This window comes from Sapajus apella, unplaced genomic scaffold (genome assembly GCF_009761245.1).
Source record: "Sapajus apella isolate SASKATOON/1434 unplaced genomic scaffold, GSC_monkey_1.0 scaffold8, whole genome shotgun sequence".
In the NCBI taxonomy this organism is placed as follows: domain Eukaryota; kingdom Metazoa; phylum Chordata; class Mammalia; order Primates; family Cebidae; genus Sapajus; species Sapajus apella.
Window position 1 is genome coordinate 6622408 of NW_022436948.1, and position 22926 is coordinate 6645333.

The following is a 22926-nucleotide window of genomic DNA, read 5'->3' on the forward strand; positions in this document are numbered from 1 at the left end:
AGCCCTCCGTTCTTATTAGTCAGGGATAGCGGGACTACTGTGTCCCTCTCCCCACCACTATCAACCTTCCAAGGGGCCACTTCACCCAGTTTCACAGAACTGAAAGTGCTGGTAAGTTTCTGACTTTCCTGAGATGCCTTGGCTCAGCTGGATAGGATAGGGGCACTGGTTTTGTGGCACCTGACCTTGAAGACATCATTCTCTTTGCAGGACCTGGGCTCATTCCCTCCATTGTCAACCTCCTGGTATCTCTCCTCTGCTCTCAAGCTTCCGTCTACTGCCTGGAAGATGCATGGCCATAGACACCCACACAGGGCTGACTTCAGCCTGTTTTTGACATCAGTGCCTGATTTATGGACAAGAAAGTCCTTGAGAAAGCACTGTTGCCTGCTGGGCCGAGGGACCTGTGACCTTTCATATTGCAGGCATTTCACCTCTGTTTGTGGTCACCAGAAGGGAATGCCGTGTGCTTCTGAGCTTCAGAGGCAGCAAGGTCTGAACATTTTGGAGTCAGGAACACACTAGACCCTCCCAGCTTTGCACCAGGGAGAAGCTGCAAGCTTTGGGTTTTGCGGGGGTCTCCCAAACTTAGGCAAAGAGGCCTAAAACTTTAGGAGAAGAGGCCAAGGAGCTACCCTTCTCCGGGTCACTTGTGAATTTCAAATTTGGTGCATGATTGGGGGAATACTGTGGCATTTTAGGTAAATGTCTGTCATTTAATGGAATGGAAATTTCCACACAACTCAGGCTCTGGGTCAGAGGGCTACAGGGGTGGGAGGGGGCGAGTTCTAGGCAATAACTGGAATTTCTCTTTGTTTTGAGAATTCGACACATGTTCTCCTTGAATGAACAATACAGATCTTGAAATAATTTTCCCCCATCACCATCAGACACCTGCCACCCTAATTTCCTTGGCTGGTTGCAGCTTTCAAAGCAGATAGCTGTTCAGCCACTTGGCAGGACCCAACATTCTGAACTCTTCTTCCTAAGCTGCCTTCTTCTTTATTCATTTATTTATTTGGGACCGAGTCTCTCTCTCTGTCGCTCAGGCTGGAGTGCAGTGGCACAATCTCAACTCAGACCCCTGCCTTCTGAGTTCAAACTCAAGCCCCTGCCTTCTGAGTTCAAGCTATCTTCCTGCCTCAGTCTTCCAAGTAGCTGAGATTACGTGCTCCCACCACCACACCCAGCTAGTTTTTGTATTTTTAGTGGAGATGGGGTTTCACCGTGTTGGCCAGGCTGGTCTCAAACTCCTGACCTCAAGTAATCCTCCCACCTTGGCCTCCCAAAGTCCTGGGATTACAAGAGTGAGCCGCTGCACCCAGCCCCAAGTTTTCTTCTTTATCACATTCTCTGTCCTTCCCCTGACTTCCTACAGACCCTGCCTCATGTAGACAGGCATAATGTGGGGTCGAGCCATTCCTCCAGGTCTTCTGGGTCCCTTGGACCCAGCAAGCTGCTGACTTCCCTCCTCCTTTTCTCCAGTTGGCTTGGTCATAACCAGTCTGGGGTTGGTTGATTATGAAGGCCTGCCTCAGAGGTTCTGGAAGCAGAAATGCTCTGGAGCTCTCCGTGGCCTCTCAGTGTGCTGCGGCACACTGAGGGAGAAGAAAAACTTCTAAAAGTTTTGGAAGCTTATTTGAGGGAATAATTGAGGAAATCTTCCCTGGCCTCGCTAGAGATCTAGATATCCACATACAAGAAGCTCAAAGAACTCCTGGTAAATCCATTGCAAACAGATCATCACCAAGCTACGTACATGGTCATCAGGCTATCTAAAGTCAATATGAAGGAAAGAATTTTAACAGCTGTGAGATAAAAGCATCAGGTAACCTATAAAGAAAAACCTGTCAGACTAACAGCAGATTTCTCAGCAGAAACCTTTCAAGCCAGAAGGAATGGAGGTCCTATCTTCAGCCTCCCTAAACAAAGTAATTCTCTGCTAAGAAATTTGTATCCAGCAAAACTAAGCTCCATAAATGAGGGACTGATATAGTATTCTTCAGACAAATAATGAGGGTATTTGCCACTACCAAGCCAGCACTACAATAAATGTTAAAAGATGTTCTAAATCTTGAAACAAAACTTGACACATACCAAAATAGAACCTTCTTAAAGCATAAACCTCATAAGACTTACAAAACAATAACACAGTGAAATAAAACTAATTATCTAGTAACAACTAATATGATGAATAGAAAAGTATCTCACATCTCAACATTAACATTGAGTGTAAATGGCCTAAATGCTGTGTTTAAAAGACACAGAATGGAAGAATGGATTTAAAAAATGTAAAACACCAACCAAATATCTGCTGTCTTCAAGAGAGTCACCTAACACGTAAGGGCTCACATAACTCAAGGTAAAGGGGTGGAAAAAAGATATGCCACACAAATGGAAACAAAAAGCAAGCAGGAGTAGCTTTTCTTGTATCAGACAAAATAAACTTTAAAGCAACAACGGTTTAAAAAAAAAAAGGAAGAACATTATATAATGATAAAAGAATTAATCCAACAAGATGATATTACAATCCTAATTTTACATGCACCTAACACTGGAGCTCCCAGATTTATGAAACAGTTACTACTAGGCCTGAGAAATAAGATAGAAAGCAACATAATAATAGTGGGGGACTTCAGTACTCCACTGACAGTGCTAGACAGTTATCAAGAAAGAAGTCAACAAAGAAACAGTGGACTTCAACTATATCTTAAAATAAATGAAGCTAACAGATATTTATGCAGCATTCTTCCCAAAAACTGCAGAATATAAATTTTTCTCCTCGGCATGTGGAACATTCTCCAACATAGACCCTATGATAGGCCATAAAACTATCTTAATACAATTAAGAAAATACAAATAATATCAAGTATCTTCTCTGACTCCAGTAGAATAAAACTGGAAATCATTTCCATGTATTCAAAACTATACAAATACATGGAAATTAAATAATCTGCTCTTGAATACTTTGGAGATTAATGAAATCAAGATGGAAATTTAAAAATTCTTTGTAATGAATGATAATAGTGACAAAATTGATCAAAACCTCTGGGATACAACAAAAGCAGTGCTAAGAGGAAAGTTCATAGCATTAAATGCCTACATCAAAAAAATCTGAAAGATCACTAATTGGCAACCTAATGTCACACCTTCAGGAACTAGGTAAATAAGAACAAACTAAAATCAAACCCAGCAGAAGAAAAGAAATAACAAAGATCAGAGCAGAACTAAATAAAATTAAAACCAAAAAATTACAAACAATGAATGAAACAAAAAGCTGGTTCTTTGAAAAGATAAAATTGATAGACCATTAGCAAGATTAACCTAGAAATGAACAGAGAAGATCCAAATAAGCTTAATTAGAAATGAAACTGGGATATTACAACTGATACCACAGAAATACAAAAGATCACTTAAGATTATTATAAAAACCTTTACAAGCACAAACTAGAAAATCTAGAGAAAGTTGATAAATTCCTGGAAACAAATAACCCTCCAAGATTAAATCAGGAAGAAACAAAAATCGTGAACAGACCGATAACAAGCAACAAGATTAAATCAGTAATTTTTAAAAATTGCCAATAACAAAAAAGTCCAGGACCAGAAGGAATCACAGCTGAATTCTACTAGACATTCAAAGAACTGGTACCAATCCTACTGAACTATTCCAAAAGATAGAGAAAGAGAGAATCCTCCCTAAATCATACTATGAAGCCAGTATCACCCTAATGCCAAAATCAGGAAAGAACATAACAAATAAAGAAACTACAGACCAATATCCCTGATGAGCATAGATATAAAAATCCTCAACAAGATTCTAGCCAACCAAATCCAACAGCACAACAAAAATATAATACATCATTATCAAGTAGGTTTCAGCCCAGGGATGCAGGGATGGTTTAACATACACAAGTCAATAAATGTGATACATCACATAAATGGAATTAAAAACAGAAACCATATGACCATCTCCACAGAGGAAGAAAAAGCATTTAATAAAATCCAGCATCCCTTTCTGATAAAAACCCTCCACAAAAGAGGAATAGAGGGACTTACCTCAAAGTAATAAAAGCCATATATGACAAACCCACAGTCAACATTATACTGAATGAGGAAAAGTTGAAAGCATTTTCCCTGAGAACCAGAATAAGACAAGGATGCCCACATTCACCACTTCTATTCAACACAGTACTGGAAGTCCTAGTCAGTGCAATCAGGTAAGAGAAAGAAATAAAGGACATTCAAATTGGAAAGAGGATGTCAAATTGTCACTGTTCACTGATATGATCATATACCTAGAAAACCCTAAAGACTCAACCAAAAAGCTCCTTGATCTGATCAACAAATTCAATGAAGCCTCAGGTTACAAAATTAATGTACATAAGTCAGTAGCACTGCTACACACCAATGGCCAAGCTGATAACCAAATTAAGAACTCAATCCCTTTTACAATAGCTGCAAAAAAAAAAAAATCCTAGAACTATACTTAACCATGGAGGTGAAATATCTCTACAAGGAATACTACAAAACACTGCTGAATGAAAGCATAGATAACACAAACAAATGAAAATACATCCCATGCTCATATCCCATGCTCATTGACGGGAAAAAGTCAGTATAGTGAAAATGACCATGTTGCCCAAAGCAGTCTACAGATTCAATGCAATTCCCATCAAAACACTATCATCATTCTTCACAGAACTAGACAAAAAAGCAATCCTAAAATGTATATGAAACTAAACAGGAGACCACACAGCCAAAGCAATATTAGGCAAAACGAACAAATCTGGAGGCATCACATTAGCTGACCTCAAATTATACTACAAGGCTATAGTTAATAAAACAGCATGGTACTGGTACTGGTATAAAAATAGGCACATAAGGGGTCGGGTGCGGTGGCTCACGCCTGTAATCCCAGCACTTTGGGAGGCCGAGGCAGGTGGATCACGAGGTCAAGAGATCGAGACCATCCTGGTCAACATGGTGAAACCCTGTCTCTACTAAAAATACAAAACATTAGCTGGGCATGGTGGCGCGTGCCTGTAATCCCAGCTACTCAGGAGGCTGAGGCAAGAGAATTGCCTGAACCCAGGAGGCAGAGGTTGCGGTGAGCCAAGATCGCGCCATTGCACTCCAGCCTGGGTAACAAGAGCGAAACTCCGTCTCAAAAAATAAAAAATAAAAAAAATAAAAATAAAAATAGGCACATAAACCAAGCCAAATTCTTATAGCCAACTGATCTTTGACAAAACATACGAAAACATAAATTGGGGAAAGGACAACCTATTCAATAAAAGGTGCTGGTTTGCCACATGTAAAAGAATGAAACTGGATCCTCATCTTTCACATGATACAAAAATCAACTCAAGATGGGTTGACTTAAATCTAAGACCTGACATCATAAAAATTCTAGAAGAAAATTTAAACTAAAAAGCTTCTACACCACAAAAGAAATAATCGGCAGACTACACAGACAACCCAAAGAGTGGGAGAAAATATTGCAAACTACGCATCTGACAAAGGACTAGTATCTAGAATCTACAAGGCACTCAAGCAAACCACCAAGAAAAAATGAATAACCCCATCAAAAAGTGGGCAAGGACACGAACAGACATTTCTCAAAAGAAAACAGACAAACAGCCAACAAACATACAAAAAAAAAATTCTCAACATCACTGATGCAGAGAAATGCAGGTTAAAACCACAAGAAATACTTCATTACTCCTGCAAAAAGGGCCATAATTACTAGGTAAAAAAAACAATAGATGTTGGTATAGATATGGTGAAAAGGAAACACTTTTACACTGCTGGTAGGAATGTAAATTAGTGCAACCACTATGGAAAACTGAATGGAGATTCTTAAAAGAATCTCCAGGCTACACAAATAGAACTACCATTTGACCCAGCAATCCCACTGCTGGGTATCTACCCAAAGAAAAGGGACTCAATGTATGAAAGGGACACATGCACATGCATGTTTATAACAGCACAATTCACAATTGCAAAGATATGGAACCAACCTAAGTGCCCATCAACCAACAAGTGGATAAAGAAAATGTGGTGTATATACAACCATGGAATACTACTCATCCATAAAAAGGAGCGAAGTAACGTTATTTGCAGCAAACTTGGATGGAGCTGGAAGGCCATTAAGTGAAGTAACTTGGGAATGGAAAACCAAATGTTATGTGCTCTCACTTATAAGTAAGAGCTAAGCTGTGAGGACACAAATAACAGTGATATAACGAAATTTAAGGGATTGGGGGATGTTTAGGAGGGGGTTGAGGGATAAAAGACTACATATTAGGTACTGTATACACTGCTTGGGTGACAGGTGCACTAGAATCTCAGAAATCGCCACTAAATAACTTATCTATGTAACCAAAAACCACCTGTACCCAAAAAATTTTTGAAATAAAAAGTGCATCAAAAGAAAGAAAATACACAGAGAAGAAAAAAGAATAAAAAAACAATGAAGCAATCCGACAGGATCTAGAAGGTAGCCTAAAGGGGTAAATCTAAGAGTTATTAGCCTCAAAGAGGAGGGAGGGGAAAAGGTAGGGATAGAAAGTTTATTCAAAGAGAAAACAACAGAGTTTCCCAAACCTAGAGAAAGATACCAATATCCAAGTACAAGACAATCATAGAACACCAAGCAGATTTAACCCAAAGAAGACTATCTCAAGGCATTTATAGTCAAATTCCTGAAGGTCAAGGATAAAGATCCTAAAAGCAGCAAGATAAAAGAAACAAATAGCATAGAATGGAGCTCCACTATGTCTGACAACAGACTTTTCAGTGGAAACCTTACAGGTCAGGAGAAAGTGACATGGCATAGTTTAAGTGCCGAAGGAAAAATACTTACCCTAGAATAATATATCCAGTGAAAATATCCTTCAAACATGAAGGAGAAATAAAGACTTTCCCAAAGAAACAAAATGCATGCCTGTATCAAAATATCTCATATAACCCATAAATACATAAATTTTGTATCCACAAAAATTCTAATTTACTATTAAAATTAATTTTTTAAAAATCAGGGACTACAGAGAAATCTGACCTGTTACAAAACAAATTAAAATTCATGTTATGGGATTAAGATGTACTCATTAAGTCATCCTCCACTAAGAGGCAGAAGGAGTTGTTCTCTCTGCCAAAAGTACCTTGCGGGGCTGGTTGCAACCCTGGCACATCACTGCATAGCAGCTGATGGCTCAGAACCAAACGAGTTCTTGGTGTGTCCTTCAGCATCAGCGGGCAAGATATACCCAAGGACAACCACACTGGAAAAGGCAGGTGCCAGTTTTCGTTTTTTTCTCTCTGCAACCTGAAACTTCAGATATGAGGCCACTGACCAATCTCTAGAGCCTTGTGGGTTGACAGTGGCCCAATTCCCTCTGTAACTGGTGCTGGTGGTGGCAGCCACAGCTAGCACCCCAAAGAACTGGAAGATGAAGAGAATGGAATTGGCCTGTGATGGTGCAACTCAGAAAACAAAATACGTGGATCATAAGTGAGAAGTGCAAGGCATCTTGCTCCAGGGCCTGAACGGCATGGAGTCTAAAGACCAAAGCCGAGGGGAGAGGTGCTCCGGGGTCAAAGCGCACACTGCCCATGGCCAGCCAGGCACTGTGGGGGAACCATACTGTGGTCCAGGAACAAGAGGAAAGGGCTTGCTGGGGAGGCTGTTTGTGGCTTTGGAGTGGGACACAGGTATATCTCAGCTCCAGTTCAGCCATTGCCAAAGTACTGAACTGAATGTCCCCATGCCTCAGTTTCCTCATTGCCAAATAAAGATGGTATCCACCTCATCGGGTTACTGTCACAACACATGAAGCCTTTAACACAGTACCTGTTTCAAAGCAGGCACTCAGTGTTAGTGAATAAAAATACGAAAGCCCGCACACTGATAGTAATCCTAGACTGTGAGCTTGATTCTGGGGAGTCTGCCTGGGAGAAGGTTTCACTCACCTCCCCCGACAAGATCTGGATGCTAAGTCTACAGAATGCTGGACTGGAACCAGGACCCCCAAGTTAAGCCCCCACCCCACACCCTCTCTATGCTACTCACACCTGCCCCTCTGAGCCCCTCCCCAACTGGAATTTTCCATACCTGAGTACGTTTCTGCATCTTTGAACAATCTCTGGACTTCTGGTTTGGAAAACAGCCAGATGCACTGACACATTTTAAATATTTCCCAACTCAGTTTTCCTACTTCCAAGAAAGTCCTTCCAAAACAAAGTAGTGAAGAGGCCAAGTACCGAGACAACTGTGAAAGGAATGCCTTTGTTAGGATCATAAATATATTTCCAAATATTTGGATATATGTTCTATTCAGACTAAAAGTCTTGCAACAGAAAAGGATAATCAGCCCCTTCAATAATCAGGTTCTGTTTTCACTTCTTTGATAAGATAAAACACCCGGGCGGGCCGGGCGTGGTGGCTCACGCCTGTAATCCAAGCACTTTGGAGGCCAAGGTGGGTGGATGACCTGAAGTCGGGAGTTCAAGACCAGCCTGACCAACATGGTGAAACCCCGTCTTCAAATATATATATAAAGAAAAAAATAAAAATAATAAAAAATAAAAGATAGAACTCCCTTAGAGGCTAAGAGAAGATTCTGTATCTTTATCAAAATTGTCAATATGCAATCAGTTGTTGACTGACTTTAGGCTCCTTTCGTATAATGCAAGGATGTGCATTCAAACAATAAATGCATAACATTTTGCCCAAAATAAAGTTATCTTTGATAAAAGCTTTATAAATGATACACTAATTAATTCACCAATTGATAAGCAGGGTTTTTATCTGTTTTCCTCCATCTGGTTGACAAATATCTCTTCCCACCTTCTGATGTCAACTAGCAATACCCTGACTCAGCATAGCCGGGGGACCTGGGGGGGGGGGGCCAGCGACCCCATATCAAGAAGCTTGTCTTTTATCACCACCTAGTGGCCATTCTCTATTATTACAATGTACTAGGCCACTACACACCCACTTGCTGTGCTTGCACAGGTATGACAGTTAAAAGGAGGTGGGGTTTTTTATTTTGTTTTGTTTCTTTTTGAGAAAGAGTCTTGCTCTGTTACTCAGGCTGGAGTGCAGTGACATGATCAATGGGCTGGGCTGGAGTGCTGGGCTCAAGCAATCCTCCCACTTCAGCCTCCCGAGTAGCCGGAACTACAGGTGCACACCACCATGCCAGGCTAATTTTTGTATTTTTTGTAGAGACGGGGTCTTGCTATGTTGCCCGGGTTGGTCTTGAACTCCTGGCTTCCACCTCGGCCTTCCAAAGTGCTGGGATTACAGGCATGAGTCACCACACCTGGCCCAGGTAAACAAGTTTTGAAAGAAAACATTTGTAGACTGGGCATGGTGGCTCACGTCTATAATCCCACTACTTTGGGAGGCTGAGGTGGGCCGATCACCTGAGGTCAGGAGTTTGAGACCAGCCTGGCCAACATAGCGAAACCCCCTCTCTACTAAAAATACAAAAATTAGCCGAGCACGGTAGCACACACCTATAACCCCAGCTATTCAGGTGGCTGAGGCAGGGGAATCACTTGAACCTGGGAGGCAGAGGTTGCAATGAGAGCACCACTGCACTCCCGCCTGGGCAACAGAGCAAGATCCTGACTCAAAAAAAAAAAAAATTGTAAATATTTTTCAAGAATCTTTGCAGGCAATACAGTTCATTCTCTTCCTATACCTTTCACATTTCATTGAGAAAACTAAGAACTCAAAGACAACCACAAACCAAAGAAAGATTTCAGTCCAAAGAAACAAGAGGGATCCTGGGAGGGGAGGGAAGGGAGAGTGTATTGTTCAGTGGCTGGAAAAAAAATACACTCAAATTTTTGTGTAGTTGCTTTTCTAATTAAAAAAAGAAAGTTCTTTTGCGTGTTCAGGCCCCCCTTATACTACTAAACCAAGCTCTCTGAACTTCAGTCGCTTCAGATCATCGTGCAATTATTCCATTTCTCTGGTCTCTTCTGGATTTTCCCAAAATGATTTTTGCTTGTTCACTTGGGGTTTTCTTTTGAGTTATTCTTTGTTACAGATTCACAATGCTGCTTAGTTTCTAGAAGCTCCCATATTGAAAAGCACTCAGGCTTTTTTAGCTGTACAGTCCATATCTGGGATTCTCCTCACTTTGCCACTGGATTACTAACCATGAAAGGTTGGAGGGACAGCTGAAGCCAAAACTAGAGGAGAATTGACAGCATGCACAGAGTACTCTTGATCTAAGTGATTTTCGCATTTCAATGATACTTTAAAGAAAATGAAACGGGAGCAAATAAAAATACTCTCCTAAGATGTTAATGTATCTGACTACAGGAAAACAATGTAAGAAAAAATTAATTCAATTTAAATAAGTGGTCTGGATTTTTATCTTTGCTTATTGTCAGCATAGATATTTATTTTCATTTTTAAAATATGAGAAATAGTAAGGTGGGTGGATCTCTTGAGGACGGGAGCTCCAGACCAGACAGGCCAATATGGGGAAACCCCGTCTCTACTAAATATACAAAAATTAGCTGGGAGTGGTGGCACGTGCCTGTAATCATAGCTACTCAGGAGGGTGAGGCAGGAGAGTCACTGGAACCTGGGAGGGGGGGTTGCAGTGAGCCGAGATTGTGCCACTGCACTCCAGCCTGGGCAACAGAACAATACTCCATTTCAAAAAAGAGACAGAGAGAGAGAAATAGGAGAAAAATTGGCACCTAGCTAAATGTTTCTCCATCTTATTCTATCATGAAAGAGAGAAAAGTCAGCCCTGAGCAACAAGAAGGTTAAGGCCTATTTGTGTAGAAGGTTGTTGTAAAAATTATGCCAGTTTTTTAGATAGGACATAATTTAATGCAATGAAATTAAAAGTAGAAATAAATTTTCAACTATATAAATTTCCATTTTACTATGGCCTTTTACCTTATCTTAAGCAAAGGGAGAAATGTTTTTAATGTAGACTACTTCAATGATAGAAAACAAAATAACCTAATTCTATTCAAAATGCCTCTTTTTGCTACTAGGGTAACAAGAAAAGAGCCGTTTCCCAGAGTTCATGACAGCCACAAGACTTCTGCGACTGTAGAATGCATCCTGAAATGACACCAACAGACTCGGCTGCAAAATTAAGAGGTGGACTCAAGAGGGGAAAGTTTATGCTGCTCCAAGTTGAATTGCCATAATTAACATGAAACAGGAAAACAACACAGCAAGGAGACAGCCCTTCTGATGATACAGAAGCAATGTTTGCTGCAAAAACACAAGGACTCACACATAGGCAGGGAGTTGGCGGGGTGGGGGTTTTATCAACAAAATCTTACAAGGAAAAAAAATATCTACTGTAAACTGAGACGGGGCAGGTAAGCAGAGAAACGCTATCAAACTTACCTGGTGTACAAGTCATTGGCACTGAATCAGCTGCAGGTGAACACACACTCCTGGCCAATAGGAAGGAAAATTACAGGACCCGGCTTCGCAGCCATGGCTACAAATCAATCAACAGCAGGAGAAATAGAAGCAGCCACTCCCTTCAGCTCAGAAACACGTAAAGGGCATTGGGTTGCTAATTTCTGTTCTTACCATCATCCCTCCTTGCCATCATCCCCACACAAGTGGATGATAGAGTTACAGTGAGATAAGGCTTCAAAGATGATGTGCACAGCGTGTAATAAAAAATACGATGTGACGAGACAATCAAAGCAATTTGAAAACATGGACCAAATAATCAGTGCAATAAAAGGCATACATCCCAACGCAGACAGAAAAGTGTTGCTGAAGATTTAGACTTAGCAACAGACAGGCGGAGTTCAGGCATATGTAGCCACAGACTATAAATAATGAAATGATGCACCTTGGAACAAGATATTTTTCTATTAATCTTTATTTATATGACGGTTCTCTGGAAAGCGCTTCATTTTAAAACCTGTTTCTGAGATAAGTAGCATGAGGCACACTTGAAGAAATACTCTTGTTGCATCACAAAGAGAACTTCCATGTGATGTGAAATCATTTTTTTTCAGAGTATTATTAATAAGATGGTCTAGCCATGCATAGCAAAAAAGAAAAAAAAATCTTCACAAGCCAAGAATGTCGAAGGTATGCATGAACTGTCTTCACATTTAATTTCACAGGATTCAGGAGATACATCCATGTACATCTAACTAGGTCAGGTAGTACAAGTCCTCGGGGAACCACAGGTGTGCTAGCTTCAAGCCAAAGTACTCCGTTGAGTTTGGTTTGTGGAGAGATATTTGAAATGTTGCTTCATAGCTTCCATTTTCTAAAAGAAAAGGCAAATATTAGGGCAAGAGTGTTAAAGAAAGACACAGGATGTTTACCACAATCTTTATCACCTAACATACAATAAAGGAAAGTGTTGCCTTTTATTCTACAAACCACTAGTCATCATTTGCTCCCCACTGAAAGGAGAAAAGGAAATTTGTCTCAATTTAAACAGAGCCGGGTTTATATCTTTTCTCTGCACAAACACACATCAAATACCATAAGGAAGTCAACATCTCCAATTATAATTTCCCACTGTGCTTTCACAGAAAATAGGCTGAATTTACAGCTTAGGCCTAGAGGGGGAGCTCTAAATGGTTCATGGCTACACCAGAGGAAGGTAATAAGTGGCAACCCTTCGAGAGGTAGAATCCAGTCTCATATTGGACATTATTTGCCCTGGGACTCAAACATCAATTTAGATTATAGATCAGATGTGGCAGCTCACACCTGTGATTTCAACACTTTGGGAGGCCAAGGTGGGCAGATCACTTGAGCCTAAACCAGCCTGGGCAGCATGGTGAAACCCCATCTCTACAAAAAATACAAAAATTAGCCAGGCATAGCACTGTGTGTCTGTAATCCCAGCTACTCAAAAGGCTGAGGAGGGAAGATCACCTGAGACCAGAGAGGTCGAAGCTTCAGTGAGCCATGATCTCACCACTGCACTCTAGCCTGGGTGACAGAGTGAGACCCTACCTCAAAAAAAAAAAAAAAGATTCTGACTCCAATTCTCCAACTACCGGAAATGAGAATTCTTTCATAGTTCCATTCATTGCCATGCTCTGTCTAAAATCACCTTTTCAAATAAAATGCGGGGATAATCTATGAGCTATGAGATGGGTTTGTTTTTTGGCAGCCAAATGGTTTGCACAATACCTGACTGCAGCATCCTGCCACATTTTAAAGGTTACTCTCTTCAGGAGTCAGGGGCTGGAATTTAGGCTGCTGCCTGGTTTACTCCTTTCACTGTCAGGCATTCTGACCTCACGACAGACTATTAGGGACTGGATTCCAAACTAGAGCCCATCAGAGGAACAGGCAGAATGTGCTAGCCACAGCTATAACTTGCCTTTTTTTCTTTCGTTTTTGGAAACGGCCTGTAAAGAAGCCATCTGTCTACATTAAAGATTCTCTCTTGGCTGTGCCATTTCACATTCAATATTTCTTTATAACTTAAAACTGCACAATTTTTAAAGAACTTTCCACATGAGTAAACAGACATGGATTTAAACAGGACCGACGAGTCTGTTACTGTGGGCTTTGCTTTGTTTTGTTTTGTTTCTGGTATGAGGATAAATATCAGCATCTGTTCATTTCCTACCATTCTTCAGGTAGAATATCTGAAGCTTGCCAGTTTTCTTTTTTTCAAAAATGAGTCCCAACCCACTCCTTAGAAATGGAATTGTAACCAAGTGACAAGCAGAGGGCCTTAAAGTAGAAGTCTGTGGGTCCACAGCATGAAAGAAACTCCCTGGGGAGACAGCTAATCATGAGCCACATTCACTCTGTCATTCAAGCAAATGAATGACAAAATCTTTATGGCCCAATAACAAACTGTGATGGCCACTCTCACCAGCTCCAAGATGCCTTAAAAATATATGAAGTGATTTTTTTACATTAGCTTTTTATTTATAAGCCTATTAAGAAGGAACGTCCCTCCTATTCAAATTGGCCTTCGGTGCAAAGTGCATTGCTATTTGTCTGCCAATTTTTAAAGAGCACCAAAGATTTCTTCTTCCTTCTCCAAATAAGCCCTTCTATCCACCCTTCTTTGTACAGGCACCAATTTTTATCACAGACCTTAACTGGAGACCTGCCTGGGGAACATGCTGAAGTCATTTTAGGTATCTTTGACAAGTAAGCTTTTGCTGCCTTATAATTTTAAACTGCTACTGACAATGGAAAATCATTATGTAATTCTTACTGGTTTGATAAGTGTCACTCATTTAGAGAATAATGAGTGCATATTCTATCATAATCTCTTGAGAGTAACAGTTGAAAAATCTGTCTTAATTTTTCAGGGGAGGCATAATATGGGAGGTAAAAAGACAAAATTTTTCTTAATTTAAATTTTTTAAAAACCCCTTATAGCCCCAGAGCAGAACCATGAGCTTTGCTGCCCTAGAGAGTACACTGCTGCCTCAAATTCCGTTTCAAGGCCAATCATATTCATAATATAACATGCACATAGGTATTTGCCAAATGTCAGGTAAAACCAGGTATTTTTATAGCACTTAATGTCTTTTTTTTTTTGGAGACAGAGTCTTACTCTGTCACCCAGGCTGGAGTGCAGAGGCGCGATCTTGGCTCACTGAAACCTCCACCTCTCAGGTTCAAGTGATTTTCATGCCTCAGCCTCCCCAGTGCTGGGACCACAGGTGTGAGCCACCGTGCCCGGCTAATGCACTTAATGTCTTTAGGGATTTTCACACATACTGTCCTATCTGTATGGCTCACAATATTTAAGCATTCATCCATGTCCTCAATATTCATTATTAGAGTCTATTGTCTTTTTAATACTTAATACATGTCAATTAATATGTGGCACTTAACAAACTAGTAAGAATTACATAATTATTTTCCATCATCAATGGAAGTTTAAAACCACAAGACAGCAAAAGTTTACTTGTCAAAGATGCCTAAAGGGACTTAACCATGTTCCCCAATGTTTCTGGAGGAGGGTTCTGGTTAATAGAAACAGAAATGGAATATCAAGCACTTATGACTAAACCTGTGGCAGCAATAACTTTCTTTCATGAATCAACACCAACTTTGTGATTTTTAAGGTTATAATTTATTGCCATCATTCTGAAACATCAGTAGTCACCCCCTATAGTTGTACACGTGTTCACTGGAGGGGTTGAGGTTATAGAACGATGATTAAGGATTGTGATTAACTGGCTGTGTATTAAATGCTGATTAACTGGCTGTGTCTTCTCTCAAATAAAGTTTGTATAGAGGAAGGGGAGGAAGTAAATACAAAACAAAAGTCTTCCCTGTATCAAAGGTGCACGTCTTCCTAGAAATCCCATCAACCATAGCCTTCTGTGCTCTAGTGCAAAAGAAACAGACCCACGAGAGGTCAGCAGCCCCTCAGCTCTAGAAAGGAGCTAGTCCCCACAGGTCAGGTGTGCAGACCAGGGCTTTGGAAGGAGACAGCTCTGAATTGGAATTCACTTTCTCCTGTTACTACGCAAAACATACCACAGATAGCATACAGTATGGTAACTAGCAGGTTTTCAACGACAGAATTCCGTAGTTACCTGGAAAAGTTGAAGAAATGAAGCGTGAAAAGGCCTAGGAATCTTCATCTTCTGGCTCCTCTTCTCCTTCTGCAGCTTCCTCCTCCTCCTCAGCTTCCCCTTCCACGCCCTCCGTGGCTATTTCCTCCGTCTTATTTTAAGACATTACAATAATATTAAGAAGGGTCAGGGCCAAGGATACAGTGAGAAAAAGACTGCAAAATGCTGGACTAGAGGTCAGTGCCTCTCACACCCCACTACGCAACACACAAACATATACACCACACAAACATACGACACACAAATACACACACCACATAAATACACACAACACACAAACATACACACCACACAAACACATGACACAAATACACGCTACACACAACACACAAGCACACATGACACAAACACGCATGCCACAAAAATATACCACACATGCCACACAAACACACAAATACACACACCACACATGCCACACAAACACATGCCACACATACCCCACACACATCACACACATACTGCCCAAATACACACCACACACACTGCAGAAACACACACGACACACAGCATACACACCCCACTCATACCACCCAAACACAGACACACATCCAGAAACACACACCACATACACACCACACACATACTGCCCACACATACACCACACACACCATAGAAACACACACAACACAGCACACACAACCCCACACACACCGCCACCGGAACACACACACATCATACACAAACACACCACACACACATACACACCACACACCAAACACACATACAAACACACATACACCACACCACACACACACCACACACCAAACACACACATACACCACACCACACACATCACATACACTACACACAAATACACACACATCACACATACACCACACTGCACCACACATACACACATACCCTCCATACCACATATACACCATACCACACACATCATACACAAACACACACACACAAACCATACACCACATACACCATACACAAATATAAATACATCGCACATATACCATACCACACATATCACACATACATACATACACACACACACACACACACACACACACACAGTCATCCTTCTAAATACAGACTCCTCAATTTGGAATGTTGCTTTAGAATGACACCTTAATACTAAAGGTTTTATCATTCCTCCTCAGCATATAGTCTCCACTCATATTAACAAACTATTCTCATCAAATAACCTTTACAGATTAAGAAGGTAATATATCCAGTTCGAAGAATCAAATACAAAAAGCATCTCAGCAAATCGAATTTTATCACAAACAGTGAGCTGTTAAATGCACAAGTTGGTTATATTCTCTTGTAACAAGCTAATTTCTTCAAGCAAAAGTTATCAGCAGCCTATATATATAATCTGGAATCTCTTCCAAATTAACAATATGTTTTTATCTTATTTTTAAAATTCTATTTTAAAGCTGGCCTAGCAATAGAGAAATGAAAGAAATAATTATTGGAAATATATAAATAATTAGAAATCATGGTATAGAACATACTAGAAATAATCTTTAGGTCTAAGAAGAGGAGTTTGTTTGATATATTAACATTTAAAATAATAAAGCAGATCTATACTTACTACCTCCCCAAATGCAGACACAGTCCATGAAATAAAGGAGATTACAAGAGCATTCATCAAAATTTGATTGTGTGTGTGTGTGTGTGTGTGTGTGTGTGTGTGTGTGTGTAGCTAGAGTGGTTATCTCTGGGTAACCAGGGTTAAAAGCTATGTTCATTTTCCTCTTTTATCTGCATTTTTTGAATTTTCTATGAAGATCATGAATTTTGTAATTTCAAAAGTTAACAGAAGTTTCTTTGGGGGGATTCCTTTTGATATCTGGAACCATCTGTAATGTTGATGACCCTGTGCTGAAACATCTAGATGATACACATGACTTAGTAAATTATTCTCCCTACCCATGTGTTCACAATTTTACATTAGTTCTCTAGCATTTAAAAGTGATTAATCCAGGTCCAGCGTGGTGGCTCGAGCCGGTAATCCCAGCTCTTTGGGAGGCCAAGGCAGGTGGATCACTTGGGATCAGGACTTTGAGACCAGTCTGGCCAACATGGTGAAACCCCATCTCTACCAAAAACATAAAAATTAGCCAGGCGTGGTAGTGTATGCCTGTAATCCCAGCTACTCAGGAGGCTGAGACAGGAAAATCACTTGAACCCAGGAGGTGGAGGTTGCAGTGAGCTGAGATCACACCACTGCACTCCAGCCTGGGCAACAGAGTGAGACCCTATCTCAAAAAAAATAAAAAATGAACAACAAAAAAAAAACAAAGTAATCCAAAGATGTCCAAAAACATAAACATAGGTAGGAATCCCTCCCTCAATGAAAACACCACTAACTACCATGCAGGAGCAGGTATCTCCAGCCAGTGCCCTGGCCGGGCCTGGCCTGACATCAGTGAGAAACCACCGAAGACACCTTCACCAGAGGGGGCTCAGAATAGGGTCCACAGCCAAGCCCTGATCTCTCCACCTCCCTCAGATAAACTTATCTCCAACTGACTTCCCTTCTCAGCAGGCTAAAGGAGGATTTTCTGGATGTGTGAGTTGCATACTCTCTTATGTTATTAACCATGTGCTGAAAGCCACAATCCTCCCACCTAAAAGATGTTTTTATTAAGCTGATTAAGCACAGCTGTTGAAGACGGTCGACCATACCTCTTCTGTGGCTGTCTCTCCTTCTTCTTCCTTATGTCCATAAATCAAAATTAAAGAAAAAAACATAATTCAAGTAAATTTGAAGTTGAATCTGAAAATCAAGCAAACTAGAATAAAATATAAGCTAATCAAAATGAACAACACATTAGTTTATCCATAAAATACGTAAATAGCAAAGATATGATAGCTGGGTGATCCCTACTTATTTCATACATTATATTTCAAGCTCTTCAAATAATTGTAAGAGTAAAGACAGTTTCCCATCATTTGTACTCCTGAGAAAATGTAATTAATTATTAATACTGCTTAGTAATACATTCAATTCTATTTCGAAAGCATACCAAAGATTGACAGTGCTATCCAGCGAAATTCAGACCATATGCAAGCAATTCACAAACTTGAATAAAAATGTCTTTTCTGACTTTATGCCCTTATAACTATGTCTTTACTTCAGGTTTGAGCAAATTAATAAAAGTAGGTCAAAACTTTTCCTCTATGAGAACAAAATGGTAATATTTCTGAATCACATAGTAAATACTTATTTCTGGGTAAAGAAAGAAACTTGTAAGTTAAGAGTGGGTGGGGTCACCCAAGGCTCAAATAGGTATCTATTGCATAAGCCACCAACTCGCTAGAATTTCTGTTTCCTCCAGATCAAAGCAAGAGAACCAGGTTATATCTCCTAAACATGCCTATAAGAAGAAAACAAAAGTTTTCCATCCCTTCCCAGAATGGTCCAATAAGCCACCCTGGAGCCAGAGTGCCACCGTTTCTTTAATTAAACAGAGAGATGTGTTTCTTAAGAGCAGTCCCTAAAAATTCCCGATGCCTCACAACTCAGGCAGTGACCTCAGGGAATCATCAACAGGGGGCACTGAACGTGATCTTTTGGTCGTATACATTCTCCACCCAGCACCATGTTTAGACAGATGAGGACACTGAGGCCACACAGGGAAGTCATTTGCCAAAGCCAAAGGTCATAGGACAAGGAGTCAACACAATCAGGACTCACTGCAAGTCTACTGATTCCTAATTAAGTGTTCTTCTTACACTACCAGGCTGCCTCTCAAGACTAATAATGGAAAAATCAAAGTCACAGAAGGTGGCAAAGTGCAACGACTCATGCCTGTAATCCCAGCACTTTGGAAGGCCAAGATGGGAAGACCACTTGAGACCAGGAGTTCAAGACCAGACTGGGCAACATAGCAAGACACCCTCCCCCATCTCCACAAAACATGTTAAAAATTAGCCAGGTATCCGTAGGCGGAAGCAGGAGGATCACTTGAGCCCAGGAGTTTGAGTGCAGTGAGCTCTGATTGTGCCACTGCACTCCAGCCTGGGTGACAGAATAAGACACTGTGTATAAAATAAAATTTTAAAAATCACAGAAGGCAAGTTATAGATAATCCAACACACTCCCACATCTCCTGGCCCAACATCATGTTTTTAGCCATTTCCAGAACAACACCTTCATATTTCTGAGAAGGGCACTGAACTTGAAAGCTTGACAGTGCTGGCCAGGTCTGAATCAGACCAAGAGGATTTTTTCGGCACTAGGAATCTTCAAACTAATCTCTACATTAACCACCGCTGGTGACACCCCGAGTTCTGGCACTCAAATAATATGCAGGAGAAGAGTTTGACACTTGTTGCAAAATCCAGGTGTTGCTTTCACAGTGACGTGTTGATCGTGTTGATCGTGCCTCTTTAATCCTGCCTAATCCTGCCCATGTCCCGCCCCTCCTCTGTCCTGACTGCCATCTTTGCTCACTGGGTTGCTGAAGGAAGCTCCTAAGGAGTAATTATCACCTCTTCTTGTCTTTCTCATCTGCAATCTGTGCTCCAGACTGTAGCCAGAGAGATCATTCCAAAAAGCAACCAACCTTACTGTGCTGCCCTCATCTTCAGAAACTTCCATCTCCTCAAGATACTCCACCCTCCTGACAGGGTGTGGCTGTGCCGCCACCCAAATCTCACCTTGAATTGCAATAATCCCCACATGTCAAAGGTGGGGCCAGGTGGAGATAACTGAATCATGGGAGACTTCCCGAATACTGTTCTTGTGGTGAATAAGATCTGATTGTTTTGTAAATGTGAGTTCACCCGCACAAGCCCTCTTGCTTGCCACCATGTAAGACGTGCCTTTGCTTCTCCTTTGCCTTCTGCCATGATTATGAGGCCTTCCCAGCCATATGGAACTGGAAGTCTATTAAACCTCTTTCCTTTATAAATTATCCAGTCTCAGGTATATCTTCATTAGCAGAGTGAGAAGAGACTAACACACCTCCTTAGAAGAGTGAAAAAGCCGTCTGGCTCTGCATACCCCTCTGGCCTCATCCCGCGTCACTCTACTTCAGCCATCCTGAGTCACATGCAATTTTCTCACATTGGCCACACCTTCCAGGATATGCTCAAAATATTTCCTAGGGGACTTTCCTAACCCACAAGGCTGAGTTAAGGACCTTCTCATTTGCTCCCACAATCATAAATTTACTTATCTATCTCCCTCACTAGTCTGTGTGTTTAGGGATATAACCTGAGTCTTATTCATTTTTGGATCTCTAGGAAATGTCTGGCCACTCCAGGCCACTGTCTGGAACCAGCAAACAAGCTCAATAAATATGTGTTTATGATTGGATAGAGGAACACTTGAAATCTGTTAGTAACTCTTTGGATCTCAAAGAACATTAATTTTCTTCTTCTTCACATAGGATCAGATTAAAATTCATTATATGTAGCATAGAATTATTGATTATGTAGAGTTTTACATTATTCTGAATCCAATTACTTTTATTAACTATATTCAGCTGAAACAAATGAATTAACCAGATACACACTATTAAAAATAAGGTCAACCATAGAGCTAGCCTGGGGGGCAGTAGGAAGTCTTATAGGAATATGAGTTTCAACTTTCATAGTTAGCTAGCAAAACTACAGAGGAACCTAGAACTCTTTTTGTTGTTGTTGTTGTTGTTGTTGTTGTTGAGATGAAGTTTTGCTCTTGTTGCCCAGACTACAGTGCAATGGCACAATCTCAGCTCACTGCAACTTTCGCCTCCTGGGTTCAAGCAATTCTCCTGCCTCAGCCTCTCGAATAGCTGGGATTATAGGTGCCCGCCACCACACCCAGCTAATTTTTTGTATTTTTAGTAGGGATGGGGTTCCACCATGCTGGCCAGGCTGGTCTCAAACTCCTGACCTTCAGGTGATTCACCCACTTCAACGTACCAAAGTGCTGGGATTATAGGTGTGAGACACTACGCCCAGCCCCTAGCACTCTTTATCAACATTTTAATTGACCTTAATTTCTTGAAAGATATGTTAAGCAGGGAAAGTGATTGCTCAGAGAATGTATAAAAATACTTAGCCTCTAAAGGACAAGTAAGCTTGGAAGAACTTTGGATATTACCATTACAAGCTCTCCCGGAACATAAGCTCTGTGGGAGCAGTGACTCTATCATTTTCCTTGCTCCCTCCACAGTTTATGGAATCCTGCCTGGCAGGTGGCAGCACTCAATCTGTCCATAAAATGTTGAATGAATGCATTTATGTAACGCTACTCCAGCTCAGCTTCAAATCCCCCTTGGAATGAGGTGGGATATATTTGTTTTAAAAATAATGGCTGGGTGTGGTGGCACATACCTATAAACCCAACAGGTTAGGAGGCTGAGGAGGGAGGATCACTTGAGGCCAGAAGTGTGAGACCAGCCTGGTCATCACAGCAAGACCCCATCTCTACAAAAAATGTAAAAATTAGGTGGGTGTGGTGGCCTGCATCTATGTCCCAGCTACTCAGGAGGCTGATGTGGAAGGATAACTCAAGCCCACTATGATTGTGCCACTGCACTCCAGCCTGGGTGACAGAATGAGACTCTGTCTCTAAAAAAATAAAAAGCTGTACAGTGGCTCACACTTGTAATCCCAGTACTTTGGTAGGCTGAGGCGGGAGGATCATGAAGTCAGGAGTTCGAGACCAGCCTGGCCAACACAGTGAAACACCGTCTTTACTAAAAATATAAAAATTAGCTGGGCGTGGTGGTGGGCACCTGTAATCCTAGCTACTCGGGAGACTGAGGCAGAAGAATTGCTTGAACCCAGGAGGTGGAGGTTGCAGTGAGCCAAGATTGTGCCACTGCATTCCAGCCTGGGCAACAGAGCAAGACTCTGTCTCGGAAAAATAAATAAATAAATAAATATATAAATAAACCAAAATAAATAAATAAAAATAATTTAACTTCCAACCTTGGCTATAAAATTATAAAGTATTGGAATTAGGCAGATCTTTAAGGTCATCTATGTAAAATGCTTGAATTGACTTTCATGGTTGGCAAGTAATTATATTCACAAAGCATTTTTTTAAGTTTATTATAATCACCCACTCAATTAAGCCAAGATCTCACATAATTATCATTTAAGGAAGCATATACCTTAAAGTAATTTCACCTTGTTTTTCAGAGAAAGCCAGAAGAAAGAAACCTCAGAAGAGGGAAGTCTTAGAACCTTCCACAGCAGCTATTTTTGTTGGAAACTTGGCCAGAAAAGCAGACTGCAGAGGTGGTGCGTGGCCAGAACGAAGGACAGGTGTCAGTGGTGTTGAGTGCCAGGCAGCATTCAGTGGGGACAGGCAGCAGGCGCGGGGGATAGCAAAGGGCTGGCCCAGTGTGACCTGCAAGTGCAGCCAGC

General features: G+C 40.9%; 1 protein-coding gene across 2 annotated transcripts in view; it reads right to left on the reverse strand.

The window, feature by feature from the left end:
• Window positions 1–11870: 11870 nt before the first annotated feature.
• The window catches only part of LOC116550806 (SH3 domain-binding glutamic acid-rich protein), a 65771-nt gene continuing 54715 nt past the window's right edge, over window positions 11871–22926 (reverse strand). The window contains exons 6-8 of one of the 2 annotated variants that reach the window (XM_032276858.1): window positions 18244–18273; window positions 15556–15685; window positions 11871–12287 (exon numbers count right to left, since the gene is read on the reverse strand). In XM_032276858.1, the coding sequence (XP_032132749.1) occupies window positions 15590–15685; window positions 18244–18273 (126 nt within the window). In that variant the 3' untranslated portion in view covers window positions 11871–12287; window positions 15556–15589. The remainder of the gene's footprint in view (window positions 12288–15555; window positions 15686–18243; window positions 18274–22926) is intronic. The other variant, XM_032276859.1, reaches the window with a different exon arrangement.